The sequence below is a fragment of the Gossypium raimondii genome, chromosome 11 (genome assembly GCF_025698545.1).
Source record: "Gossypium raimondii isolate GPD5lz chromosome 11, ASM2569854v1, whole genome shotgun sequence".
Taxonomy (NCBI): domain Eukaryota; kingdom Viridiplantae; phylum Streptophyta; class Magnoliopsida; order Malvales; family Malvaceae; genus Gossypium; species Gossypium raimondii.
Genome location: NC_068575.1, coordinates 38,180,131 through 38,195,841, shown reverse-complemented (window position 1 = coordinate 38,195,841; position 15,711 = coordinate 38,180,131). Strand labels below are relative to the sequence as shown.

Below are 15,711 nucleotides of genomic sequence, written 5' to 3'. Positions count from 1 at the left end.
GGACTTAATATTTTTCGAACATTGTCGAATATGTGACTGATTTTCTTATATGTCAATTACACAATTTACATACATAATATTTAATTCAAACATATAATTATACAATTTATTTACACAAACTTACCTCAACAAGTGTTCGTGTATTTGTAATCTACTAATCCGATACCTTCTCTTTTCTTCATTCTAACTCCGTATTTGGTCTATCTGGATCTATATGAATGAATTTAACATAAATTCATACTCAATTCAATTCAATTCACACCTTTGGCAAAATTACCATTTGCCCTTATACTTTCATTAAATTATGATTTCGTCCCTAGGCCCGGAAAATGAAATTCATGCAATTTAATCCTTATTCCAAGCCTAGCTGATTTTTACATGTAACAATAACAACCCATGTATTTGATAAAATTCAGAATTTTTCCATGAATTTTCCATCTTTACAATTTAATCCCTAAATCACAATTTCATTAAAATTCACTTTACAAAAGTTGTTTATCTATCAACAACCTTTCATTTTCTACCATAAAACTTCATCATTCATACATATTCATCCATGGAAAAACCCTAATACTTTGATAACTTTACAAATTAATCCCCGAGATAGCTAGATTAAGCTATTACGATATCGGAAACATAAAAATCATTAAAAAAGGAACAATAATACATACCTAATTGAGCAAAATAAGCTTGCTAGAGCTCAATACCCATATCTAGGGTTTCCATGGGTTTTTATTTAGGAAAGATGATATAAAATGATGATATTTCTTATTTAATTAAAATATCATCTTTTATTATTTCATCTTCCCAATTTAGTCCTTTTCTTTATTCAATTTTCCATTGATGAATCATCATATTTATCTATTAACTCCTCTTAATGGTCTATTTGCCATATAAGGACCTCAAATTTTGAATCCCATAGCTATTTGATACCTATAACTACTAGAACTCAATTTTTGCATTTTATGCAATTTGGTCCTTTTATCAATTAAACATGTAATCGGTAAAATTTCCTTAATGAAATTTTTATACGATATTCCTATCATACAGTAGATCATAAAATAATATTAAAATAAATCTTTTTCTAGGCTCGAATTTGTGGTCTCAAAACCACTATTCTAATTTTACTGAAATGGGTTGTTACACACAGGCTTAACAGGATCACTAACGTGGCCAGTTAACTTGCCACGTTGAATGAGGCAAAGTTAAGTGATTGTTTTTTTCGTCATTCCTCTTTTTTAATAAATGACCCAATATTTTTACTTTTTGCGTAAATGGCCCAATATGTTTATACTTCTTCTTCTCCATCCCAACAATCTTTATTTTCAAATATGGTGATCTATTTCACTCTACCATCAATCTTTTTCTTCTTCTTCCCTACCTTTCAATCTCTTCTTATCAAGATTCTATCATGCCAAAACCCAAACCACAACTTCCAATCTATGCCATCGTGGCCGCCATCGTTGTGTCGCCAAACCATAGTTTCCAATCTTGTGTCGCCATAACCAGAAACAAATATTGCAACCTAACTATTTTTGGAAATGTCACAATGAGCTACCATTTTTTATTACCAACCCAACCTCCCAAATGCGGCGACCATAAATTCGAACTTGACTGTGACAGCAACAACCCAAACCATGTTTTTGAAAACTAGTAAACCTGAATCAATGAAAATGACTTTGTGATACCATGTTAACAACCATATTCAGAGCTTGTTGTAATTCCATTCGTTGTATGAACCTTTTTCCGCAAAAGGGGCTTTGAATTCATTCGATTTGTCTTATTTTCCAACCGGCAGTTCTTAGTCCTGTTAAGGATCTAGGTGATATGTGTTAATCATGGAAAAGCAGCAAATCTTTTGTTGAATTGGTTTAAATAATGCTTTGTGCCAAAGTTATGACGCCGCATATATAAGCTTCAGAGTGAAGAATTGTTAAATACGCTTCCCTATGATTAAATTGCTTGTTTTTCAACTTATTTTGCCTTGCATTATCTGTGGAATAAATATAAAATTGTATTAAAAAAGCAACAATTTAGGCTTTGTTTGATGAAATTTAAATAGCAATTAGTCCAACTCACTAATAGGATTTAAAAGATCATTTCTGTTTGATATGAAAATTTTCTCTTATTCTCCCCCTCATCCTCCTTCTTCTTCTTTTATTGCCTAGCTTAGTTAGGGTTTTAAATTGGGACCATTTACATAATAGGATGTCATGTCACTTTTCCATTACGTTTGTAATGAAAAATGGTTAAAAGGACTAATTTGTTGTTTTTCGAAAGTTGAGTGACTGAATTGAAATCAGAGTGACTGTTTTGTCAACTACATGCCATGTCACTTTTCTGTTACATTTGTAATGGAAAATGATTAAAATGACTAATTTATTATTTTTTGAAAGTTGAGTCACTGAATTGAAATCAGAGTGACTGTTTTGTCAGCCACATCAAAGTTGAGTGAATGTTGGTGTAATTTACCCTAAATATTTAGTATATAAAAATTAATCTAAAGCAACTAATTAATTTTTAGCTCGATTGGCATGAACATTGTTACCAATGCAAGAAAACATCGATTTGGGTACTCCTCCTATAGTGAGATTGTTAAAAAGAAAAAGTAATCTAAAGCAATTTTTAATACAAAAATTAATTGTATACAATAGTATAGCGACCCTTAATAGGGTTTGACTAGAAATCCTTACTTTTAAGCCAACATTTGATATGGTCCTTTGACTTTTATTTAATTTATTTTTTTATTTCAATTTGCAAACCATTCAATAAATTCCAAAAAAAAAAAAAAAAAGAACCCTACGTCATTGCGGCGTGACACTCTCCTGCGCAAGGTGAACTTGGCTCTCTCGCTCACCAATCAAAGTTCAATACGGAAACAAAGAGACTCGAATGCCAGGTTCTTCTTCTCCTCTTCTCTCTTCCCTGTTCTGAGGTTTAGGGTTTTCTGATTTTGTGGATTTCCGTTTTTCTTTTTTGTAATTTTTATTTTTATTTCATCAGAATAATTTTTCCTTATGGTTTTCATTGATCACTTTTACCATCTATTGTGGAAATAAAAGAGTCTTGGTTTATCATTAGCTTTTCTTTTCCCTGCTACGTCGATGAATGTTTTACCTTTTAAAAGGAAAAAAGGGAAGAAGCAAAGGTTAAAATTATTGATTTGAATTTTGCAGGGATTAGTTATTAACTCACTTATAATGAATTTAAGGAGTCCTTGACTTGGAGCTAAAAAACAAGTCGAAATCAATGACGGAAGTGGTTTCGAATAATAACGAAAATGGAAACTTGCCCCTTGATTCCAAAGATAAGATTATGCATTGTGTGAGTAATTGTGAGGACCATGGCTTTGTTGAGGAAACCTTTAGTGGAGTAGAACCACCAAAGATACACGAAGGAAATCAGGATGTGGACATTAACATAACTGAATGTACAAATTCTGGCGTTGATAGGTTACCTGTCACCGAATTTCAGGATGCCACTGATAAGTCGAGTTCTTTCGGTGGCACAATGTCTGGGGATGAGAACGATTCTGCAATAAGTGATGCTGAAGTTGAATCAGCATTATCTGGTGGCAGTCCGTTCGGATCTCTGTTTGATGGATTGTTTCAAATGAGGTACTTTTTGTAGGTTGAACTATGTTATGTTTGTTTGAAGTGTTATTTGCTACTGTCTTACTGTTCTGTGGTGTGTATATCTTTTCTCGATTTTATGTCCAATTACATGGTGCACTATTTAGATTGTTTTCCTTTTCCTAAATTTCCCAGGAAGAGAAAGTTGACAGATCATTGGAGGAGGTTTATTCATCCTCTTATGTGGCGATTTAAATGGTTAGAGCTGCAGCTTAAGGAACTTAAGTCTCAAGCATCAAGATATGATAGAGAGATTGTGGAATATGATCAGAAAAGGAAGTTTGAATATGAAAAGTTCACAATTGAAGGGCTTAATGTAAAGTCACAACCCTTTCAATGTCAAGTTCAAAGGAAGAAAGTAATGAAGAGGAGGAAAAGAAAACGGATTGAAAATACTACTGATTTAGTATCTTACATGTCATGTCATAACATCTACTCGTATTATGGTATGATTTTCATAATCATTCTTCTTGGAATGTATTTTCCAAGTGCAAATCTGATGAGTTTATTTTCTTTGCTCCCAGAAAGTAAGAAATCTGTCATTGCTACTGCCACTCTGGATGATGATAATGGTAAATTAGGTAAGAGGAGTTATATTTAACTCAGATTTGGTGATTGTGTAGCTTGTAGGTAATAGGGCAAGGTTCAACTAATAACTCTTGTGATGTGTGTCTGCAAACATTGGCTTTCTCCCTCTACTAGATGAGATTTTGTCTATTTTCTTACATGATAATTTCTGCAGGAACCAAAACAGACTACACCAATGATGACTATGGATTTATTGATGACTTGTCTCATCTTGAATTCAGTGACACTGATACTCTGTCGGAACAGATCCTTAGAAAGATTGATCTTCTTCAATCGCAAGCTCGTAAACTAAAGACCAGAGTTGACAAGACGGTGACTGAAAGTCCTCGAAAGTTCTCTTCCATTAATATGTTGAGTTCACCTGCATTAACCGGTTCTAGAAATCAACCTTCTCCAACTCGGAGTGGAGATAGAGCCCTGGTTAGATCGCAACATACTTCATCCCAGCATCGATCTGAATGTCACTTTAGAGTTCTTTTTAGGCCTGGAAGTGCAGTCTCAAGCCATGGAGAGGTGACTCCCTTTCCTGATATGATTGAGGGCTCCGGTCAGCATCTTGCTGGGATTTCTTATGAAAATGTGAGTTCTCTTTTCACACATTCTTCTTCGTCTTGTTCTTTTGAAAGTTTTTTCTTCCATCATTTTCTATTGCTAACAATCCTTCTCTTATATTAAGTTTTACGCTTTAATTCGTTCCTGTTGCTTATTGCCATAGTAGCAGATAACAAGATTTTAGTTGGATCTGGATTTATGGTTTAATTCTTTCCTCCTGCTAATTCTGGTCCTACTAAACTGCTAGCTTTGTTTCTCTGTGACTAATGACTAGGAAAGAAAGCTTTTTTGTTTCTCTATCTGATATGAAATTGAAAAACATTCTCCTCATCAATTTTCTTTCGCTCTTCTTATTATTCCCTCCTTACTAGCTCTTTTGCACATCTAATCAGGATCCGTTTTTAGTTTTTTTTTTTCTTTTTTTTTGTAATAGATGTTGTGTATGATAGTTAGTATTAGCTTCTAAATATCCATTTCGACCATCTAGTTTTCATTTATAATGCAACTGCCATCATTATATATGCAGAAGGAGGATGATATTTTGATACATAATCAGGCTGCCAAGGAAGAGTTGCAAAATTTTCAAAGTGGTTTAACTCAGAAGGCAGAGGAATCGTGGATTCCAATTGAAAATTCTAAGACAGTTTCTACTGCTCTTGCTCCTGCAGATAACCCCCCTACAAACCCTCCTGTTCCACCAAATGTGAAGTTAACTTCTACTTCCAAGTCAAAGGGCCCTAGCAACAAAAGGAAGAGAGGAAAAAGAAAATCAGGCACAGGTAAGTGGAGTCGGAGATCCTCAGGTTAGCTAAATTTATTAAGTTGGGATTTTGTATGTATACATGTTATGAGAAAAGAACACCTGGAAGGGCAGTGGTAAACTTTTGATGCTATCTATAATTATATCTTTGTACATGCTTAGTATCTATTTCCCAACCTTCTTGTTGCATCAAGTATGGTTTGTACATGCACTTCTCACCCTGAGGGGTCACACTTCTTCAGTATAGATGCCATGTGGTATTCTAAGTATGATATTCTGTACAGGGATATTACTTTATTTTGGTGACGTACATATAGCGTTTCTCAATCAATTTGTCATTGCTTGGCATTTCTCATTTAGGTTGAAAAGTGAAGGGTAATGTTTATTAAACAAACGAAACAAGGGTCATTTTAATTGTAGAGTGTACCGGTGAGATTTTACAAGAAGAGGAAGAAAGAAACCAAATGTGATTTGAGAAATGAGATGGGATGTGGCATTAGTAAATGAAATGAGGTGCAGTATGATTGCAGGTTTGAAGGAACAGTAAAGAAAAAGGTGTAGCATTGAATCATTGGTGTTGTTCAAACCCTTATGGTTAGTGAAACATACTCAAACGAAGTCCCTGGCATAAAATCAGCACCATTTTAAGTCTTTCCAGTTTAGACAAAATCATTAGATTTATATATTTTTATGTCAAAACAAAGTTTAGCATATACTTATGTTACTCACGTCTTAAGCTTCATCAGCATTTTAAGCTATCAAGATGTCAAATTTTGCATCAAACCGTACTCTTTTTGCAATGAAAAGCTCTTTTGGGGGCAACTAGTTGACTTCTTGGCGTAACAATATGCGTATATGCATCCTATTGTTCTTGGGGACAACTGGCATTTGCTCTAGAAATTTGCACACTTTTATATAAAACCTAGGAAATCTTCATTTATCTCATATTGCTATATGAGCTGGACTGTTTGAGATCACAACTTTCTTCATTTTTTTCCCATCTCATGATTATCTTTCATTCATTTTCAGGAAGAGACATCAAATTGAAGGGGGTGTTTTTCTTTTCAATTTTTTTTCTTTTACCATAATAATTAGCATGAGATGGGAAGAAGAGAAGAGAAAAAAAAAGATGATCGAATTGCCTTAATTTTGAACCAGACTAGATCAGCCGATTGGACTTGTTGGATATGAACCGGTTGGGGTACCGGTTCTAAGACAGAAAAAATCGGTTGACCCATGAATCGGGACAGATCTGTTGAATCGGATTAAAAAGTTGGTTAAACCAATAGTTGAATTGGATTTTGTACTCTTTTTCTTAATTTTATGATTTTTTAAAATAATTTATTTAACTTGAAGATTAATGAGATTAAGAATGGATGGTTTAAACAATTTTAATTTAACCACCAATACGGTTGAACTAAACGTATTTAATAGTTTTTGTATAAAGTAGTGGGAGAGTGAGATATGGAAATAAGTATATAGTATGTTTGTTCGTTTGTTTAATTAATTTTGTTTTATTCCATTCCTAGAAACTTCAAATCCTGGCAACCATACTTTACCTCTCCAATTTTATTTTACTTCATATAACTTGGGCTTTTCTAAGAAAAGAAGAATTAAAATGGAGTTTGAAATTTGTCTCTCTTTTGGAGAAATCCATTAGATTTCCAAATATTAAACTGAAAAATAGAGTGAATTGAGTTTCTCATATTTAAAATTCATGAAAACATGAAGTGAATGTCTTTTTTTCCCCTTAAATATTCCGGTCACCGTTTAATGCATAATTATTGTAAGGAAAAATTGCATCTCAGTAATGGCGGACTTCTCTTCTATTTTCTTAAAAACACAATGGAAGGAATTGTTACATTATTAGCATCTTAAAAGAAATTAAGAGATGAAAAACAAACTTCAAAGTGATGGGATATTGATACGGAGTAATTCCAAAAACAATCTCATTCATTTAATCGATTCAACCACTAATTTAATTCTAAAAATATTCCGACATTTAAATGCTTCCAATGAAAAAGAAACCCTTTTTGTTTATCGTTTTCAATGAAAATATTTAAATAAAAAGATAATCAACGATAAATAAAGACACGACTAAATATTAATTATTACCCATGATAAATACCCTACTTCGCTGCCACCATACTATGATTTTGATTTATAAATCCATTTATTATATAACATAGGAGACAATATTTAAAGCTATTTGAATATGATTAATTCTACTTATGCTTTCCAACATCTCATAATTATACAACGAAACACAAATACGATAAAAATAATATAAATAAATACATTTGACATAAAAAATTCTAATGTATAAGAATTTATATAAAATATAATATACATTATTGACAAAATTTAACCAAAGGATACGTGTCACGATTTTCTTTTTAAAGTTATTGTAGTTTTAATTTTGTCATATTTTTGTATTTATGTTATGATCATTTTATATTCATTTTTATATAGATTTGAATGCTTTTTTAATACATGTCATAATTATGTTATTTTTGTCTCAAATTTATAAAATAATTTGTGTGAAAAATATTTTCATCTATTTAAAATGTTATGAATTATTTTATAAATTTAATACTTTTTTATCCGTATATGTTATGTCATGTTTTAATTATTTCAGGCGATTAGATATTAATTTTAGTTCCTTCATATATGATGTAATTTATTATAATAATTTAAAATTTTTTAAAACTAAATAATTACGCTTTGCAATAGCTTAATATTATCAAAATCATAATTATCTTCCTACTTTCCTTTTACGAGACATTCACATTGCTTAGTTGTCATGAAATTGAAGGTTCCAAAATTCAAATTCTGGCTTTTCATTATAGTAGATTAATGATTTTATTATTCCTATAATATGCCTTCCTTATGAGGTCGGAGAAGGCAGATAAAAGGTGGCAGAAGCCTAATAAGAAGTGATAGTGTAATGGCAAAAGAATTATAATAAGAAGAAGCCTAAGACGATGAAGAGTTGGAGGCTATATAGCTAAATCGTACATGCATATATATATGAAGGTTGAAAGATGAAGAAGAGTTTGAAGTTCAAGGGCACTTGGGCTGGTGTTTGGAGTTCTTCTTGTCTCGATAGCAAGGGCATTCTGACTTGTTCCCATAGGTCCCTGAAGGAACACACTTACATTCTTGGCAGCATATCCCACAATACTTCAAGCACCGATCTTTCATTCCAGCCTTGGCACACCTCTCCCCGCACTTCCCATCACAGTAACCTATTTATTTTTTCACACACAAAAACCAACAATCATTTACCACATATTTGGTATTATAATCCCCCAAAAACAAAGATAAAATATATATATGTTTGGTAGATTTGTTTAAAATGAGAAATATGTCAAATGCATGCATGGGTGAGCAGAAGAGAGCGTTACTTGGAGGAGCAGGTGAAGGAGCAGCAGCAGGTGAGGCAAAGGAGAGTTGAATAAATGATGAACTCAAAACTAGGGAAGCAAACAACAAAGCAGCGATTATAGACTTCATTTCTTTTTCTTTTTCTTTCTCTTCTTCTTTTGTAGTGTGTGAGGATAATATAAATATATCAAATGTGACTTTCTATCAAGAAAACAAGCTGTGAGGGAAGGGGAGGGGAGCGGAGGGGGTGAATTTGTGATTTGGGATTGAAAAGGAAATGGCGTGTACAGCTAAGGCGCAGCTTAATTTGCTATGGTACAGACTGTAAGGCTGCCCTTAATATCCTTTTCTGGGAGTGCGGGGACCATCACCATCGCCCCTTTTTCACAAACGTTGTTCAAACTTTCCACTTCCTCTTGCAGCTTTCCAACTGAATCCTATGTTATAGAATTAATAATTCAATACTTAATCAATAGATGGTAAAATTGTGGACTGCCATATAATACTTACTACTATTTCCAGCAATATTTGGCGTAGTGTTGTAATTGTTTGTAAATGGTAGCACCCATCTACAATTTAGGCTCTGTGAATCCCCATCTCAGCCCCTCCCCAGGTTTGTAAATCAAGAATAAAAAGCAAAAGAACCTGCGTAAGTGCACTAGTCCAGGACTGAACAATGTGCCAAGCCTAGCTTTGTTCACCATTATCACTACACCAAAACAGACTTTTAGCGGCATATTTTGTGGCGTTTGGACGGAAAACGCCGCTAAAAATTGAGCATTAGCAGCGCAAAAAATAAAACGCCACTAAATATCTGGCATTAGAGGCGTTTCCATGAAAACGCCATAAAAGAACAACAATAGCGGCGTTTTTGGTTTGGCGCCGCAAAATCTCAAGACCAAAACGCATCGTTTTTGTCTTGATGTATACAATAATTAGTGGTGATTATGATAAAACGCCGCTAAAGCAAGTATTAGCGGCGCATTGCGGGAAGCGCCGCAAAAATCTTAACGAAAACGCATCGTTTTGGTATCGATGTATATTAGAATTAGTGGCGTTTACAAAAAAACGCCAGTAAAAGAAGTCTTAGCGGCGCTTACGGAAAGCGCCGCAAAACATGATAACCAAAACGCAGAGTTTTGATCTTGATGTATATTAGAATTAGTGGCGCTTCATAGAAGCGCCGCAAAAAATGTTAACCAAAACGCAGCGGTTTGGTCTCGATGTATAATACAATTAGTGGCGTTAGGGGAAAACGCTGCTAAAGCATAACATTCGCGGCGATTTTCTAGAATCGCCACAAGATATGCACACCAAAACGCAGAGTTTGGTGTTGAGGTATATTAGGATTAGTGGCGCTTACTGTAAAACGCCGCTAAAGCGTACTATTAGTGGCGCTTCTCCAGAAGCGCCGCTAAATTTCTTAACCAAAACTCAGCGTTTTGGTCTTGATGTATACTATAGTTAGTGGCGCTTATGAGAAAATGCCGCTAAATAATAGTATTAGCGGCGATTTGAGTTAAGCGCCGCAAGATATGCACACCAAAACGCAGAGTTTGGTCTTGAGGTATATTAGAATTAGTGGCGCTGATTGGAAAACGCCGCTAAAGTATACTATTAGCGGCGCGTTTTTAGATGCGTCGCAGAATATATTAACTGAAACGCTGCGTTTAAATCTTGATGTATACTGGAATTAGTGGCATTCACGATAAATCGCCGCTAAAGCATATTATTAGCGGCGCTTTTTGGTAAGCGCCGCAAAATATCTTAACCAAAACGCACAGTTTTGGTCTTAACCATGCATTAATATAATGTAGGTTATTATATATTTAGTTTATCGTATTTGGGTTACGTTTAGGATATTAGGGATCATTATATAATGTTTATTATTTTGGATTATAGTTTAGGGTTTAGGGTTTACTATGTAGGTATATTGTTTTTGGTTTAGGGTTTGAGAGTTTAGAGATTAAGGTTCAGTGATTATTATAAGTTAAAAAGTTTATCGTATATAGTTTAGGGTTTTAGGGTTAATCATTCCATAATGTTTAATATTTTGTGAATATTAGAGTATTGAGTTTAGGGTTTATGATGTGGGTTATGGTGTTTTGGGTTTAGAGTTTAAGAGTTTGGGGTTTAAGATTTAGGATTTGGGGTTTAGGCTACTTTAGTCATGTTAAGAGGTTAATTACTGTTTTAGGGGTTGATGCTTGTGGTTAACGGTTTGCAGTTTATAATTTAACGTTTACAATGCATGGTTTTGGGGTTTGGGCGATTTAGGGTTTAATGACTTATTTGGTACCAATTTCAAAAAAATGACAAATATGTATTGTTTTTTAATTATTATTATGTTACTATAGTTCTAAGTGACACAAATGACTAGTTTACTAATTAATGACGAATGACATATTTATATGTTATATATGATGAAACAAATTATTTCAATATTGTGTTATTTACATATATATATTAATCATTTATATATTCACTTAAAATATAGTATATATAATTTTAAAATTATAATACATTAATTTAATAATATAAATAATTTATAATTTATAATTTTAAATATTGATAATATTTAAATTTTAATGTATGAATTAAAAATAATGTCTACAACAATGTAAATAATTTATAAAAAGCTAAATATTAGCAGCCGCAAAAATATATAAAAATGAAGTAGTACGACACCTTTTCGTTGACGAGTTGCAGGTTAGTGGCATTTTTTGTGAAAACGCCGCAAAAGTTGTGAAAGTAGTGGCGTTTATTTGTAAGCGCCACAAACATTATAATATAAAACGATATCGTTTTCATAGCAATGATCGATTAACTTTTCGGAATGCGGCGCCGTTTCAGTGTTGGCAAAAATTTTATAGTGGCGTTTTTGAAGGGAAATGCCGCAATAATTAATTAAATTTCCGGATTCGGCGCCGTTTCTGTACTGGAAAATAATTTAATAGTGGTGTTTTGTTATAAAGCGCCGCAATTATATATACTTTTCGCCAATGCGGCGCTGTTTGTGAGCTTCAAAATTCCAATAGTGGCATTTATTATAAAACGCTGAAAACACAAATAAAACGTTGTCGTTTAAACATCGAAAATAATTTTGTGGTATACCCCGGCGCGTCTTCCCCAAATTTCAAATTCGTCGCCCCCAAATCCCTAAATCGCCTTCTCTTTGAAATTCTTGCGTCCTTCTTGCCCAATTTCTTGAATTCCCAAATCCGTAAATCGCCTCCTTCTTGCCGAATTTCTTGAAATCCCAAATCCCTAAATCGCCTCCTTCCTCCTTCCAGAGAAGATGAACGTCACACAATAGGCCTTCAAAGGTTCGATTTTGTTCCGATTCTGCGTATGTAATCTTTGGGTTTTCTAGTGTTTATTAATTTTATTTTGTTTTTTATTCGTGAATTTTATTTTGATGTTCCTTACTTTAAAAAATTTCTCTTCTCTGATCTATATAGGGTTTTCGTTCGTTTCAGTTCATCGTCCTACAGGTACTGTGCTTGTTTGTTTTTACTTCTATTTGGGAATGGTTTCATTATTGGGTATGCATCTAATGTTATGTTGTTTCAGTGATAGTTTTTAGGTTACTTCATTTCGCCGTTGAAAGTGGTTTTCCTCATCGTCCTACAGGTACACTGTTTTTCTTTCTGTCTGAAATTGTTTTTCTCGAAATGGTTTCAGTGGGTGGCTTCATTTCATTTCATTTAACTAGTTTTAGGCAACGTTTCACAGACCATTGTTGTTGTCTTTTGATGTGTTACTGTTTTTCTGCGTTTTTTAGGCATACTGGTCTGTTACTGTTTCTATCGATGTGTAAACTGTAGAAATCTTAAAGTATGCAGAAACATGAAGTATCTAGCAACAGAGCCTAGATTTAATCTATTTTATTTTTATTAAATTATTACATGTACTTAGGTTAAATAAATTTTTAGTATGATGTGTGATAAGTTACAGAAATTGAAGCTAAAATTGGTAATTTAGAATTGTCGAAATTAACAGATCATGAAATTGAGTATGTCATAATTTACCTAATTGCTTGAAAATGTTGTCATGTTAAGATTTGTTTGAGTATTCACATATGCTAAATGTTGTGAATGGATTACTATGAAATGAGCCTCTGTATTGAATGGTAATGATGTATGGTATTTGTACGATTATGAATAAAGTAGTATTGCTTAGAATTGAATTTGTTAAGAACATATTTGGCGTAAATGTGGTATAAAAATGTGAATGGGCTGATTATGTATTTGCGGTTGGTATCGAAAATTTGGTCTTTTGGGGCTCGATTTTGTATACATTTTTTGCTGGTTTTCCTTTCAAATATTGGATGATTTTACTTACTTAAAATTGCCATCTAGTTTTCTGCCTTATATTTTCTGCTTTAATCTGGCATCCAGTTTGCCATGTTTTGGTATTAAATTATTTTGGTCCTTCACAAATCAAAGACGGTATATTAATGTTTAAGGACTAATTGATGATACTTTGACTAAAGGAATCTAAATATGTTCTCATGTGTCCTGCCATCACCATTGCCGTTAATTACAGCATAAGTTACTGCATAGGATTCTAAGGACCCAAATATTATACAGCTCGTAAATTACATAATTAGATAAAATTGAAAGTATCCTTTTCAATCTACTTTCTTCTCACATTTAACTTTCATTAATAAATAACTAAATCTTCTTTCATTTCTCAAGTAATTCATTTCCAAAATCCCATTTGAAATGTGTAAATAATATTAACATGGATAAATAAATTGGTCCAAACTATACAAATATTTATATGTTTTCCTTTTCATTATCTTTTATTTTAATTTTATGCTATTTTAATCACGAAAAATATATTTTGTTTTATTCTATTTTATTTTTAATTTACCTAATTAAATAAATTGTATTTAAAGTTATATTAATATTTTATTTTATGTTAATCACGAATTTTTTAAATATTTTTTTATTTTAATCACGAATATTTTTAAATATTTAATTTTTTTAAAGTTCAAATTTCACAACTTACGTAATTTACATAACTTACATAATTCATAACTTACATAATTTAAATTTATAATACATAACTTATTAATATTTATATATAGTTTTAATATATATATTTAAAATTTATATATATTTTTAAAAATTGATACATTACATAACTTACATAGCCTACATACATAAGCTTACATATAATACATAACTTATATAACTTAAATTTAGCAATCATATCACAACTTACATACATAATTAGTAATCATATCACAACTTGCATAACTTACATAATAATACATACCGTACATAAATTAAATAAGTTACGAATACACAAAACAAAACTTACATAACTTATATAATATCTTACATAATAACTTACATAATATCTTACATAATAACTTACATAATAATGCGTACCCTACATAAATTAAATAAGTTACATAATATACAAAAACAAAACGTAGTGTAACTTACATAATATCTTACATAATAACTTACATAATAATACATACCGTATATAAATTAAATAAGTTACATAATACACAAAAACAAAACTTACATAACTTACATAATATCTTACATATATAATGACTTACATAATACATAATTTACATAACTTACATAAGACATAACTTACATAAGTTTCATAATACACAACTTACACAACTTACACAACTTACATAACTTACATAATACATAACTTATTCCTAAATCCTAAACCCGTGCAATTTATTGTCAATGTCAGACTTCAAGGATTAAGAAATGGACCGTTCTTGGATGAATTTGTCAAGAGTTAGTGACGGCTATCGAAATGGAGTGCTGAGTTTTTTAAATTTTGCATTTCAATATGCAAGCCAAGAGAACATGATTCTTTTCCCGTGTAAGAAGTGTGTCAACATAAACTGGCATTATCGTGAGGTTGTATACGAGCATCTAATTGTTGATGGGTTTGTTCGGGGTTATAAGCAATGGCATTTTCATGGAGAATGCCCTTCTAGTACTTCCTCTTCAAGGATGAATCTATCTTATCCTGGTACTGCTAATTACCATCAGTCTGAAAGAGGGGATGACATGGAAGGTATGTTGCGGGATGCATTTAATATGCACAATCATGGTGTGTAATCGTTCACGGCAGATTTTGTGGTGTCTGATGATTGTAATATTGGTGGAACTGCATTTACCGAACCGGGCAGTAGTGTACCTCATGAAAAGCCGAATGGAGAAGCGGCAAAGTTCTACGCCCTACTTAACGACATGAACGAAGAACTATATGAGGGATCAAATTTTTCAAAAATGTCATTCTGTGTTCATCTCTTCCAGTTAAAATGTTTGGGAGGGTGGACCGGAAACTCGTTGACAATGCTGTTAGAGTTTTTGAGAGAAATGTTTTCGTTTGCAAAAATCCCTCAGTCATGCAAAGATATGAAGAAAATGATAAAAGATTTAGGCCTTGGGTACAACAAAATCCATAGTTTCCCAAATGACTGCATGTTATATTGGGGCGATCGAAAAAACCAACAATGCTGTCATGTATGCGGCCAATCCCGTTGGATTAGTAGCAACGCAGAAGATGGGAACGATGATGAAAATGATGCACAGAGGAGAAAGAAGCCAATCAAGATTTTGCGGTATTTTCCCCTGATACCAAGGCTTCAAAGGCTTTTCATGTCGTCGAAGACAGCGGAGTCAATGACGTGGCACCATGATGGACGAACCGATGATGGATTACTAAGGCATCCGTCAGATTCTTTAGCTTGGAAATTATTTGACAATAAATTTCCAGGCTTTGCAAGCGATCCTAGGAGTG

The 15,711-nt window shown here is 32.7% G+C and overlaps 2 protein-coding genes across 4 annotated transcripts; one reads left to right on the top strand and one right to left on the bottom strand.

Moving 5' to 3' along the window:
- The first annotated feature begins 2,764 nt into the window (after window positions 1-2,764).
- Window positions 2,765-5,801, top strand: LOC105803985 (uncharacterized). 3 transcript variants are annotated; one of them, XM_052624501.1, is made up of 6 exons: window positions 2,765-2,899; window positions 3,177-3,617; window positions 3,768-4,078; window positions 4,157-4,213; window positions 4,375-4,799; window positions 5,441-5,801. In XM_052624501.1, the coding sequence occupies exons 2-6, from the start codon at window positions 3,250-3,252 to the stop codon at window positions 5,477-5,479; spliced, it is 1,200 nt and encodes a 399-aa protein (XP_052480461.1). In that variant the 5' UTR covers window positions 2,765-2,899; window positions 3,177-3,249; the 3' UTR covers window positions 5,480-5,801. The 3 variants fall into 3 exon arrangements, with proteins under 3 accessions (XP_052480461.1, XP_012491917.1, XP_012491919.1); XM_012636463.2 differs by having other exon boundaries at window positions 5,299-5,801; XM_012636465.2 differs by having other exon boundaries at window positions 2,778-2,899; window positions 3,475-3,617; window positions 5,299-5,801.
- Window positions 5,802-8,341: 2,540 nt separating this feature from the next.
- Window positions 8,342-9,194, bottom strand: LOC105803987 (peamaclein). Its single transcript, XM_012636466.2, has 2 exons — window positions 8,940-9,194; window positions 8,342-8,780 (listed from the first exon to the last, which is right to left on the bottom strand). The coding sequence occupies exons 1-2, from the start codon at window positions 9,046-9,048 to the stop codon at window positions 8,596-8,598; spliced, it is 294 nt and encodes a 97-aa protein (XP_012491920.1). The 5' UTR covers window positions 9,049-9,194; the 3' UTR covers window positions 8,342-8,595.
- Between the last annotated feature and the right edge of the window lie 6,517 nt (window positions 9,195-15,711).